The sequence below is a fragment of the Halichoerus grypus genome, chromosome 12 (assembly GCF_964656455.1).
Source record: "Halichoerus grypus chromosome 12, mHalGry1.hap1.1, whole genome shotgun sequence".
NCBI classification, from domain to species: domain Eukaryota; kingdom Metazoa; phylum Chordata; class Mammalia; order Carnivora; family Phocidae; genus Halichoerus; species Halichoerus grypus.
This window is the reverse complement of record NC_135723.1, coordinates 54,565,749-54,579,252: the sequence shown is the minus strand read 5'-3', so window position 1 is coordinate 54,579,252 and position 13,504 is coordinate 54,565,749. Positions and strand designations below refer to the sequence as shown.

General features: G+C 38.9%; 1 protein-coding gene across 3 annotated transcripts in view; it reads left to right on the top strand.

Annotated features, from left to right (window-relative positions):
- The window catches only part of RAPGEF5 (Rap guanine nucleotide exchange factor 5), a 225,194-nt gene that overhangs the window by 73,013 nt on the left and 138,677 nt on the right, over positions 1 to 13,504 (top strand). For all 3 annotated transcript variants that reach the window (XM_078059361.1, XM_078059362.1, XM_078059363.1), the window contains one exon: positions 9,769 to 9,817. In XM_078059361.1, the coding sequence (XP_077915487.1) occupies positions 9,769 to 9,817 (49 nt within the window). The remainder of the gene's footprint in view (positions 1 to 9,768; positions 9,818 to 13,504) is intronic.

Sequence of the window (13,504 nt, the reverse complement as noted above, 5' to 3'; positions counted from 1 at the left end):
GGAAACAGGCACCTCAGTTTTACAGATGCAAGAACTGGATTCTGCCAACAACCTGAATGAGCCTGGAAGCATCTTCTCTCCCGGAGCCTCCAGTAAGGAATACAGCTGTGCCCATGCCTTGATTTTGGCCTTGTGAGTCTCTAAGCAGAGGATCCAGTTGAGCCACCCTGTACCCAGACTCCTGACCTATGGAAATGTGGGATGATAAATGGATGTCATTTTAAGCCAATAAATGGGTGGTAGTTTGCAATGGCAGAAATACAAAATAAATACACATTCCTTGTTGAATATATACCCACAAGTCTCTTAATTCATAAAAGAACAATTAATCTCTCATACATCCAAAGCTGCCAGGCCACAGCTAGTTAAATTCATGGATACCTCTGAAGTTTGAAAGTGAATTTCTAGGGGAGCCTGCATGGCTCAGTTGTGAAGCATCTGCCTTCGGCTCGGGTCATGATTCTGGGGTCTTGGGATCGAGTCCCACATCAGGCTCCCTGCTCAGCGGGGAGCCTGCTTCTCCCTCTGCCTCTGCCTGCCGCTCCCCCTGCTTGTGCTCTCTCTCTCTGACAAATAAATAAAATCTTTAAAAAAAACTAAATTCTGGCCTTCATACATTTGTGAAATCTTGGGAATTCTGTGGACATTTAAAAGTTTATTCTTGGGGTGCCTGGGTGGCTCAGTCAGTTAAGCGTCTGCCTTCAGCTCAGGTCATGATCCCAGAGTCCTGGAATCGAGCCCCGCATTGGGCTCCCTGCTCCGCGGGAAGCCTGCTTCTCCCTCTCCCACTCGCCCTGCTTGTGTTCCCTCTCTTGCTGTGTTTCTCTCTGTCAAATAAATAAATAAATAAAATCTTTTAAAAAAAAAGTTTATTCTTAAAGTAAATTCTGAAAATACAAACACTTTAAACACAGTTCACCACTTTTCAATGAAACCCATCAGTCCTTTTATGCGAGTTGCAATGGAGCAGGGGGATAGGTAGGTAGAAAGTAATAAGCAGGGGCAACACTGGTTGTCAAGGAGTATAATTCAGGTGAGAAGGAGGGTCTTAAGCATATGAAGTATTAAAGTAATTAAGGACTGGATCCTTACTATATTTATTGTAAAGCTCAACTATATTAATTACAATAATATGATGATGGTAGTTTCAGGCACTGTTCTGGATGCTTTAGGCGTTAACTAGTTTGATTCTAAAAACAATCCTCTGAGGTAGAAGGCTGTGACTCCACCCCACAAACTGGGATCCTAAAACTTCTTCCAAAGTTGACATAAAATAAATGGAGATTTCCTTCTCCTATTTCAGGCTTTTGCATCTTAAGCTCTGAATCTGTTCTTTCAGGGAGCCCTCCCATGTTAGCCATTTTATAGATGGACTTTCTGACTGGAAAGGGTTTTAGTTGATCCTAATTCATCCAAATACAGGTGTTCCTAACGTAACATCCACGCAGATAGGAGACCCTTAGAAGTTCTGGGACCTGACTGGTGTTACGGTTACACTGTCGCTGCAGGTGAGAACCTTACCTCCGAAAAGCGCAGTGACTGAGAGAGGATATTCTACCATGTAAGGACAGACATGTAATAAGGAATAAAAGAACTGAGTTTGCAAGTTATATTATGTCTTTATTTTTTTTTTTTTAAAGATTTTATTTATTCATCTGACAGAGAGAGACACAGCTAGAGAGGGAACACAAGCAAGGGGAGTGGGAGAGGGAGAAACAGGCTTCCCGCTGAGCAGGGAGCCCGATGCGGGGCTCGATCCCAGGACCCTGGGATCATGACCTGAGCCGAAGGCAGACGCTTAATGACTGAGCCACCCAGGCGCCCCTATATTATGTCTTTAAAGACAACTTTGTTAAATAAGCTCTAAATCCATTGAAGAATTATTTAAATGTGGTATAGATTGAAAATACTCTGGGCTTACCAGAAAGTGGAAAAAATAACGAGAAATAAAAACTAAAAATAGGGGCACCTGGGTGGCTCAGTTGGTTAAGCGACTGCCTTCGGCTCAGGTCATGATCCTGGAGTCCCAGGATCGAGTCCCTCATCGGGCTCCCTGCTCAGCAGGGAGTCTGCTTCTCCCTCTGTTCTTCCCTCCCTCTCATGCTCTCTCTCTCTCTCCCATTCTCTCTCAAATAAATAAATAAAATCTTTTAAAAAACCTAAAAATATAAATGAAATAAACATAATGTTTTATTTGGTTATTGTAACTAAAATCAGATTGTCCAACATATAATTGTTAACTTAAAATACATTTCATATATATGATATTTTTATTTGTCAAGAATTAATACTGCCCAGCAGTTAGGGCTTTGGGGAAATCAGTGATCAGAAGCAGTAAGAGCAGTTCTGAAGACTGAAGGAGCAGATACACCTGTTCTTCGGAGAAGATGTTAGTGTTGTTTAGCTTCTCTTTTCAGATTTCTTTCAACCAGCACCTCTGTAGCTTCTCCTGCAATTTGTGTCATGAAATTTATGAGATTTCCAAGAAAAGGCTCCCAGCGGTTATTTTTCATCTGTTTAAGATTTGTAGCACCTTTATCTCTGTTGAGTGGATTGGATGGCCATGACATCCCAACTTTTCAGCCGTAAGCTGACAGTTACCCCTGCCTACAGGAGACCTATGCTTGCTCTCTTTTGGTAGTGAATGATTTGGAAAGGAGGCATTGGTAAAACAAATCTTTAGAACAGCCCCTTAGTCTGAGTGCTTCTGATCTTTACCTTCCCCTATAAAGCATCCTCTACCGAACTTCACATGGTAGACCATTTCCACGGTGGACAGCTCTGATTATTTGAAAGCTCTTAGAGCGAAAACATACCTTTTTGTAACTTCACTCCATTGGCCTGAATTTTACCTTCCACCTTTCAAATATCTGAAGCTCATGATCATGTTCCCCCTAAGTCTTCTCTTCTCTGCAGCAACTACAGACACTTCACTTCTATTCTCAAGCACAAACGTACATACTGTGAGTGGTACCAAGAACCAGGGTCAGAATGATGACTAAAGGAGTTCATTTCAGGGGCCTTATAATGAACTATTGGGGACCCCCAACTAAAGGGGAGATTTCACTAGCCTGTGAAAGCCTTATAATTGAGGTAAATGTTATTGGGGTATAAGCAAGGAGGATGTGGCCCCACTGGGGGAGATGGGTAGCATTCAAGAGAAGACAGTAACTAAGGAGGGACCTGAAGGACAAGTAAGTGACAGTCACACAAAGTGGGGAATTGGAGAGGCATTCCAGACAGAGAGAAGAACATGTGGAAAGGCCCAATTGAGGAAAGAGCATGGCCCTTTCAGAGAATATAAGAGTTCTGTTTTACTAAGACTGGAGTATTGACTTTTTTTTTTTTTTTTGGAACATAGATTTTTTTGAGAGAAGGAGTGGAGATAGAGATAATACTAAAGACCAGATCAGAAGAATACTACATATGCAGTGTTAGACATTGGACTCTGTCATAGTGTCATGGAAAAGTATTTGAAGAGTTTTTTAGCAAGAGATATAATGTAAAATTTATTTTGTAAGATGATTAGTTTTGCTGTAAAGAATCATATGGTTTGAAGAGAGAAGAGTTAGGGACAACAGTCTAAATGGGAAAAGATGGTGGGCTGAGCTAAGTCAGGGACACCTCAATTTTTGGCTTGAGACCCTGGGTGCATGGTGCTACCATTCACTGACTTGGTATGTGGGACATGGAGCAATTATATGGGGTATGAAGAAGTGGTAAGAAAGTGACTTCACATTTGGAAATGTTGAGTTTGAGCTACTCGTGGAACATTTAGGTCCGGGAGGTGAATGGCCCTAGAGATACAAATATAATTGAAGCACTGTGAGTAAATGAAATGACCTATGGAGAATGAACAGAAAGAGAAAAAGGTCTAGCGGGCTGAGGATAGATTGCTAAGGAGTATCAAAATTTAAAGGTAGAAGAAAAGTAGAGCCTTGGGAGAAGAGAAATAGCAGCCAGAGAGGAAAGAGAAAAGCCTGGAGTATACAGTATCATGAAATCCTAGTGGTTAAGAAGAGAAGAGGTAACAATGTCAAATCCTACAGAGAGGACGAGGTAAATAAAGAGTGCTGCATCCAGCGCATTTAGCTACAAGGAGGTGGCTATCCCCTAGTTTCCTCCTGTCTCCTCCTCATGAACCTAAACAGATGATGCTCCACACCGAATACAACCCAGATGTTGATCTTTCTGGATTCTACCAGTTTTGGGTTTTTTTTGGTGGTCTGAATGTCATCTTTTCATAATATTCCTAAACACATTGTTATTTATTCTAAGTAATCTCATTTCCATTGTTAATTCACACTATGCTTGTGATCACCTAAGAACTACCAGATCTCTTTAATGTGAAGCTCTGTCAAAGTAGATGTATATACATATAGCCAACTTAAATAGCAGATTTAAAAACTTAAGTGGAGGAATTCATTCTAATGCATCTTGTTGCTTTCAGGCCACTTCTACATATATATTGGTCTTTGAACGGTCAGCTGTTGTCTATGTTATAATAAAATTAATAGGCCTATCTGTATATGTTCAACAGAATATTCTACATAAAAGATTTTTAAATATCCCTAATGGCCTTGAAATAGATGAGTAAGCATATTTTATCATCCCAGTATGCTTAACAAATACATCTTTGATGTGGTGACAGCAATTACTGGGAAAACAGCTATTTGTTAAATAAACTGTTAGGTGGAGAGCAGTAGTGTCTGGACAGATGTATAAACAACTTTCTTAATTTTCTAATTATTGGTTTCTAATTATTGGTTTTCTAATAACAGGTAATTGCAAGATTATCCATGTGTCAGGCTTGTGGCAATATTAGTTCTTTGGAACAAAATAATGAATTTGGAAAGAGGAAAACAGGCCTCTGAGGAAGGAACAAAGGAAATTGTAACTTAACTCATGGGTGTTCCTTCATAGGACAAAGGTCTAGCCACCCTCACTGCTCAGTTTGTGTCTTATCTCAAAGCGTGTTGATTAAGGAGCATATATATTTGTTTCTTTCTGGAGCTCTTCATGTCCTTACTAGCTTAAGATTTTATAGTGGTTTAAAAGTGAGTATATTTGGGAATAGAACAGGGAAGAGAATTGAATAATGTTTCTTCTTACATTTAATGGAGGAAATTGAGAAAATAGGTTCTATGTTTGTAAAACATTTCTATCATGGTATCAAAATTTAAATGTTTCTAAAATAGATTTACTTGAAACCTTTAGGAAATCTTTGGCGATTTATTCAAAGTTAGTTTGTCAGGACAATGCTCCGGTTAGCTAAGACTTTGCCACACTTGATCTGTCTCCCCAAAATGACCTTCATTCTATCCAGCTTGGTTTTTAAGGGCTTCTTCCTCCATGTCTTCTCAGTTAACCTGTCCCAGAGATGCTCCCTGGCACTCAGAGTTTGCATTTGACACTTTTCTTTTGCCTCTTCAGTCTTGGCATTGCCACAAAAAAACTTCGTGAGCATTTGGATTTGGGGGCTGAAGGCACAATTAAAGTGCCAAAGAGAAGAGAAGACAAAATGCTAGAAGTAAGACTGGCTCTTACTCTTGTTGAATTTCAGGGCTATTTTGTGAACAGCCCTGCTGATTGTTGAAGAAGTTTAAAATATTGCAACATGTTTCTGATGGGTAACAAGGGGAGAGGGAAAGTTTCGAGGAATGTCTTCTTAGTCCCTTAATTACCCTATCTATGTAAATATTCACAAGAGCAAATATACCCTAAGCTACAGATGTGTTTTTAATTATTTAGTGCTCTTGCATGTTGAGTCAACTATGTTTTCCAGTTAAAGTTTCAGCTTCTTAAAAAGTGTCCTTGCAGTTTTCCTTGTACTTGAGTAGTTGGTATCTATGAAACTGCTGATGTAGTAACTGAATCTTATCATTTGATTGGATTATAGCATAATTCTATAGCTAGAATACAGGGAAGGCCATGTTCCTTTACAAATGAATTAAATTAGAGGAGAACAACATACAAAGTAAAGATGGATTGCCATTTGAAATGATTATAAGATTAAAAGGTTGAGTCTTGGGAAAACTAAGATACCTTATTGATTAGAGCAGTGATTGTCAACCCTGCATACAGCCTGGAATCACTAAGGGACCTTTGAAACACCAACAGCAGCTAGTACTGATGCCTGGGTTCTCCCCCAGAGAGGCTGACTTAGTTGGGGCTCAGGGTCAGTAGTTTTTTAAAGCTCCCCAAGTGATTCCTAATGTGCAGTCAGGCTTGGGAACTGCTGAAATAGATTGATGAAAATCCAAGCTAGTTAAAGAAAGCATTTCTCCATAGCTATTTGACAAGAGGAAACATGAGGGGAAAAAATGAGGGAGAGAAGCTTTTAGTGAACAATTTGTAGAGGTTTACCATCTATTATTCACCTCTGAAATACAAAAGCTCTGGACAACAAGTTTCTCCGTACTTGGTGACAAAATCTAACCTACTCTGAACATATACAGTGGAAAATCCCGAGGCTTTTTCTACTTTTCCATTGTCTCGTTTGGTATGAATAATTACACATTTCACTGCAGAAATATATTCATGTGTCTGATTTCTGATGATGAGTTGCTGCCCCAGACCTCCCTGAGGATGTGACATAGATAGGATCCCTTTCTGAAATGGATAAAAGTTTGAATTCTGAACTACATCTAGCCCCAGGGGCTGCAGATCATAGTGGGGAAGGGTTGTGATAGGGAAGGCCAAGGTAATAATGCATCCTTCTTCCACTTACCCAGGCAGTGGATTAGCACCCACATTAAATAAAAACAAGGGCCAGTATCAGAATGTGGCTCTTGGCTGTGCATGCGTACATGTCTTGAGCCTGATCTAAGAAGAGGGTTCATTTCAATCACAGAGAAACTAAGGTTAACCAATAACATGAGTAGATCAAGTAGAAAAATAGTCATTTTCTTATAAAAGACTCCTCAGTAGAGCAAACTACCTCAAACTTTGGTGGTTTGGAACTACACATTTATTATCTCAAACAGTTCCTGACTGTCAGGAATTCTGGAGCATCTCACAGCTGGATGGCTTTTGCTCGGGGTGTCTCAGGAAGTTGTCAGAATATGGGCCGGTATCCCGGCCGTCTGAAGTTTTGGTGCTAGAACTTCGTGTTCAGTGCCAACCAGTCCCTTCCTAGAAAATTCTAGTTTCTGTTTCGGCAGCTGCTTAGAGTTTCAGTTTTCAATATAAAAGTAATAATTATTGGCAGAGGAAGCCCTGAGTCCTTCTAATATTCTGTTCTGAAGATTCCTGCTGGGAGTAGCTTATTAGTGGGGAATGCCTTCCCTTGTCATTTTTCTCTCCCCTAGGTCCTTCCCACATTTTTCCTAAAGTTGTGTATATATCCTCCTCCTGTGGGCCAATGAATGATTGTCGGTGATTGCTCTGGATAATACCATAAAAAGACAAACAGGTCCCTGCCTCAGTGGAGCTTCCATCCAGAAGACAGGAATTAGTCATTCATTTGAAAATGATTAAATACTTGACAGTGTGCTTAAAAAAAAAAAAAAGGTTCTGTGGAGATGCTATAGGAATATGTAATCAGATCTTAGCTAGTTTGTGTTTTTGCTTGATCAGCACTTTGTCCTTTGTGTTTTGTAGGAAGAATACCTACCCTTGGGGTTTTTGTCAAAAGCCTCCATCGTGGGGCAGAAACATGGAAGCTGTTCCACATCCCACTCTGCATAACACATTTGAAATCCTCCCTGACTGCAGACACTCAGGGGACTGTGTGCTTCTGTAGAGTAATCTCATTTACTTTAAAACTTTTTTTTTAAACTTAGGTTCCTTCAACATTCACCTGTGAAGTTCTTGTCTCTCTCGTTGCCCTCTCTCCCCTCCTTCCAGCTCTGCCGAAATGTGGTGGCCTTTCCTCACGCATCCCCTTCCTCCCTTTCTTGCCCCACCGCATCTTTGAAAAGATGATGTGTTACACGAAGTTGGGAATCTAATACCTTCCTTTTCTGAGCTCTTTGTATTTTGAGACATTTCTAATTAGAGAAAGAAAAACTGAAGATCTGCTGAAGAGAATTTCAGGTTTGGAAAACTTAGAAAAGGGTGAGGAAGACTGTTTTTGATCTTCTGTAAGCAAATGAAGGGGTCTGTCTCCGACATCTTTTCCCATCTGTGCTTTCTTCCTGGCCCTGAGCCAGGGTGGGATCTTCCCTGCGAGGTCATAAAATCAGGAAGCCGTGGACAAGATCCCAGGGGATGTTTATAGTCTGCATCTTTGCCCCCAGCCCCAAGTATTTGTGACGCTGTGAGGGAGGAAAATCCTGGATAGAGAGGCGGATACATTACAAATACATAAAGTATGCAATAAATGATGTTTTTAGTGTGTGGCTGTTGTTATGTGACTACCCATACGAGTATTTGTAAAGGTTTTTCTGGGGTCATGTAACCCTTCTCTTTCCCATGGCCCTCTTTTTCTCCCTAAGTTGTTCAACTGCAAATTTTCCTACCATGAGCATTTTCAGAGCTGAGACTCCCAGGGTTGAAGAGGGACTGAATGGCCTTCTCATTACTGTATAATTTTCCAGAGAGAGAGAGTCTGAAGGTATCAAAGAATGGGCTAAATGAAGAGTATGCCCTTTTGCATGGCATGCATATTAGCCAGGCGGGGACAACACAGCAGTAAAGCAGTGGTGGGGGAAGCTGCCTTCCTCAGGGGCGATGATCGTGGCTGTTATGAGAGCAGTCCGCAGCGGGGACCCAGAGTCTAGCGTATAGTCTACTTTTGCCTTCAAGTAAATGAATATAAATTAGATTAATTTCAATGGCAAGTCTTATGTAACCTTGAACTTGTAGTATTCTCCCTTTAAAATGTCATTAGTGTAATAAGCTGCAGGACACTTCCAAACTCACCAGCACCTCCAAACACCTGAACGCATTCGTACTTCTGCACTTAAAAGACTGTCCTAGAGAGGAATGAGCTTGTTCATTATGGAATTTTTATTGCTGCTGAACATAGATTTCCCAAAGATTATCTTCATGGTATCTTTTTTTTTTTCATCTTATCTTTGAAATTGACTATGATTATCTTTTTTGTCTCTGTTTTATGGTCCTCTTTGGGAATGCTTTTAGGAAAGGATTTAAGCATTCAGATTTGGGGGAGGTGGGTGGAGAGAGAGAGCAAGCAGACAAATAAGTGGGGTTGAAGGCACTTAGGATTTTAAAGGCCGTCTTGTCTGTTCCCATTTCACCTACCCTGTGAGTCGATGGCACTTGCTTTTCTGGGGCATATTTTCCAAAATGGTTGCCATAAACCTGTCAGACTTCAAATGAGCATTGATCGTGTTTGAGTAGAGACCCAGTTACACCAGGACCACCTATTTAATTTTTCTAGAATTTCTAGATAAGCTACAATCTTTGAGGGATAAATAATATTTAGTATCTTTGCCAAGGTATCATGCATGTTTTAATAATTGGTTACTTATAGTATTTCTATATGTTTTACAGTTACAATTTTGAGGCTCTTCCCATAATCGTATCAAAAAAAACAATGTTTTACAGTGTATACATTCTGACAACTGTCTAATTTCTTTTGAAAGTAAGTCAATATGATTCTTCCAGATTTTTGGCCTAAAATTCCTATGCAGAGGTTTTTCCCTGATACTAAAAACAAACAAAACCCCAAAGCATGACAGCAAACTTAACTTTCATTGCAGTAACTCTTAATTTTGGTGCATACCTAAACACAAAGTACTGCTTTTGATAACTACATTTTTCTTATTCTAATTTTATTTTTTCCCCCTAATATCTTACTAGGTGCAGAGAGAACTAGCAGCTGTTATTGCTTTGAAAGCAAGGAAATCTGGTGAGTAGTCTTTCCTGGGGCTGAGTGTATCTCAGGAAGTTTTGATGCAGAATGCAGAGAAGTATCACTGTTTGTTTTTAACATTATCTATTTTGCCATTGAAATAGCACAGACTATTATATATAGTTCCTTAAAATTTCACTTCTTTGCTTTATTTCATATTTCAAGGAAAAATGAAATGAAAAATAAAAAATACATTTGTAGTCCATTGCAACCATGAAGAAAGTCTAAGTACACAACCCAAGAAAGCAAACCACATAGCATTTACCTATCATAATGACAGAGGAAAATAACACGAAGGTGGTCTTTGTTTAAGGGTATGTTTTTCATCTCAAAGGAGTTTCTTCTAAAAATAATTGTTTAATGACATTTCAAAGCAAGCATTTTATGTAGGACTAATTGCGTGGATCTGATCCCTGATACCTGTAGGACACAATCTGGAAGCGATATGTGGAAAGGAAAAGGGAGCTTTCAGATATATTTTGAAGGAGAGAAAGCCATACTCTGGTGAAATTCAATATGAGATGGAGACTCATTGAGGTAGAAAAACACTTAGGAAGAGTGCGAGAAGGAGGCATCGTTTGCTGTTCAGAGGGAGGAGGTCAATGCTGAATAGAATGACAAACTGAAGGGAGGTGCTACTTGGATCATGGTAAATTGGAATAAGATTTTTCAGGCAGAAAGACTATGAGAAAATCAAAGACATGACAAAAATCAAAGAAATAAATGGAACAGAGATGTCTTGAAAACACAAACCATGAATTTTACATCTTTCTTTCTACACTTAGAAACTCTAAGAGTTTGCTTTTCCCTCAGTTACTTTTTGAATCAAACACACATTAGTGTGAATTAGCTTATCATATGTAATCTCTTTGTTGATTTGGCTGAGGAGAGGACACAGAGACGGCGTGCCATAAAGGTAGAGAGGAGGATGCAAAGAACAGCCATCTTGACCCCCAGGGTAGTGAACAGAGCGGGCAGCGTGAATAGGGCTCTTCAGTGCCAGCATTGGATCATGGCTGTTTGCATAGGTGGAGGCCTGATGGAGAAAGGACATCAATATGAAGGTTTTGGGAGAGAGGGCCTAGAAATAAATTGTGCTAGAGCTGTTCTTCATTCCTGTAATCATAAGGAGACAAAACTTACAGTCCGTATGAGTTGGAATGGCAGTGCCGTAGAAGGTAGGGTTTGTTTTGTTTTTTTTTTTTAAGTTTCAGAAAAAAGGGAGAAAAACAGAGCAAATAAATATAGATAGGGAGGCTGGAGAAGAGGGTTACTAATTCACACAGGGTGGGATGGAAGGCCCTCTGGTAGGGGACATTTGAATAAAGACCTGAAGTCAGTGAAGGGGTGAGCCCTGTGGATATCCAAACAAGAGCATTTGGGCAGAGGTGTGCAAAATGTGCTTGAGGAATAGCAAAGAGGTATGAGTAACTAGAGCCAAGTGAACAGGGCAAAAAGAGGTGGATTTGGGATGTCAGGCTAAGAAGTTCGAACTTTCTGGAGGTGAAGAGAAGTAAGTAAGACCCACACACGTTAGAGCATGCAAAATAAAAGATTGTGGTTGTGGGGGGGGGAGTTAATTTATTAACCTTGATATGACTGCATGAAGTTATATCTGTCTTCCTTACTCATTTGATCCATGGAGCTTGGAGTGTGAACACAACTTTGGAGGCTACTTAGGACAGAGTGAAATGGTCTCTCACATGTACACTAATGGTGGGGACATAAAATCATAGTTTTACAGAAAAGCAATGTTTCAGTGTGTTCTAAAAGCCCTAACTCTATGATCCAGTAGCTCCATGACTGGAGGTCATAATCAGAGATGCATGTGAAGATTCAGGTAGAAGGAATCTATTGCGATTTTTTTTTTAACAATAAGAAATTAGAAACAATCATTCAGTCCTTGTAGTAGAGAAATAATAAAATTGATCAATGTAATGGAATGTTTAAATAGCTTTAAAATGATATTTTAAAGAATTAATATAGTAAAATGTTCAGTGGAAAAAAGTATATATAGTTAGCGTATAGTCTTTCATAATAAAATAATTTTAATTGTTCTTTTTCTTACTATTATAGTGTGTGCAATGAAAAAAATTTTGATAGTATGTGAATGTATGAAGAAAGTGAAAAATCACCCATCATCTCACCAACAGAGATAACCAGTTACTTTTCTTGTATTTGTTTCCAGATGTTTCCCTTTTAATATGTAGATACTATATTATTATATATTAATATGCAGATTTGATAAAAGTGGGATCATTTTATCTGCACTCTTTTATTTTGAGGTAATTACATATTCATATGCAGGTGTAAGAAATAATACAGAGATCCCATGTTTTCTTTTCCCAGTTTCGCCTAACAGTAACATTTTGCAAAACTATGGGACAGTTTCACAACCAGGATATTGACAGTGATAAAGAATACTTCTAGCACCACAAGGATTCATCTTGTTGCTCTTTAATAGCTACACTGAATTTCTTCCTGCCCCTACTCCTTCCATAACCCTTGGCGGTTACTACTCTGTTCTCTATTTCTATAATTTTTGTCACTTCAAAAATACTAAATAAATGGAATCATACAGTATATATAACTTTTTGGGAGTAGCTCTTTTCACTTGCCATAATTCTCTGGAGATTCATTCAGGTTGTTGGACATCAGTAGTTGATTATGTTTTATTGCTGAATAATATTCCATCATATGAATGTATGACAGTATGTTTACCACTCACCCATTGAAGGACATCTGGATTGCTTACAGTTTTGGGCTATTATGACTTAAACTACATCTGCGAATATTCATGTACAGGTTTTTGTGTGAACCTAAGTCTTCATCCCTCTGGAGTAAATGCCCACGAGTACGATTGCTGGGTTGTTAGGTAGTTGCATGCTTAGTTTTTTAAGAAACTACCAAACTGTTCGGCAGACTGGCTATACCATTTTACATTCTCACTAGCAATATGTAAGTGATCCAGCTTCTCTGCATCTTTGTCAGCATTTGGTATCATCACTGTTTTTTATTTTAGCCATTCCAATAGGCATGAAGTGATATCTCTAATGATATTGATCACCTTAGGTTGCTTATTTGCCACCTGAATGTCATCTTTGGTGAAATGTGTCTTTATGTCTTTTGCCCTTTTTGTAATTGAATTATTGGTTTACTGTTGAGTTTTAAGAGTTCTTTACATATTGTAGATACCAGTCCTTTGTTGGATATGTGGTTGGCAAATATTTTCTCCCAGTCTGCTTGTCCTTTCATTTTCTTATCAAAGTCTTTCACAGAGCAAAAGTTTTTAATTTGGAAAAAACTATTAATTTTTTTAATGGATCATGCCTTTGGGGTATGTCTAAGAACTCTTTGTCTAGTGCTAGATCCCAAAGATTTCTCTTGTCTTTTTTTTTTCCCCTTGAAAGTTTTATAGTTTTATGTTTTAAATTTGAATCCATGATTTAGTTTGAGTTAGTTTTTGTGTAAGGTGTAAGACTTAGGTCAAGGGTTTTTTTGGTTGTTTTTTCTGTTTTTGTTGTTTGGGTTTTTTGGCTTATGAATGTCCAGTTGCCCCAGCACCTTTGTTGAAGAGACCATCATTCTTTCATTGAATTGCTTTTATACCTTTGTCAAAAATAAGTTGGACATATTTTGTGGGTCTAGGTTCTCTGTTATTCTCAATTGAACAGATTGTGTTGG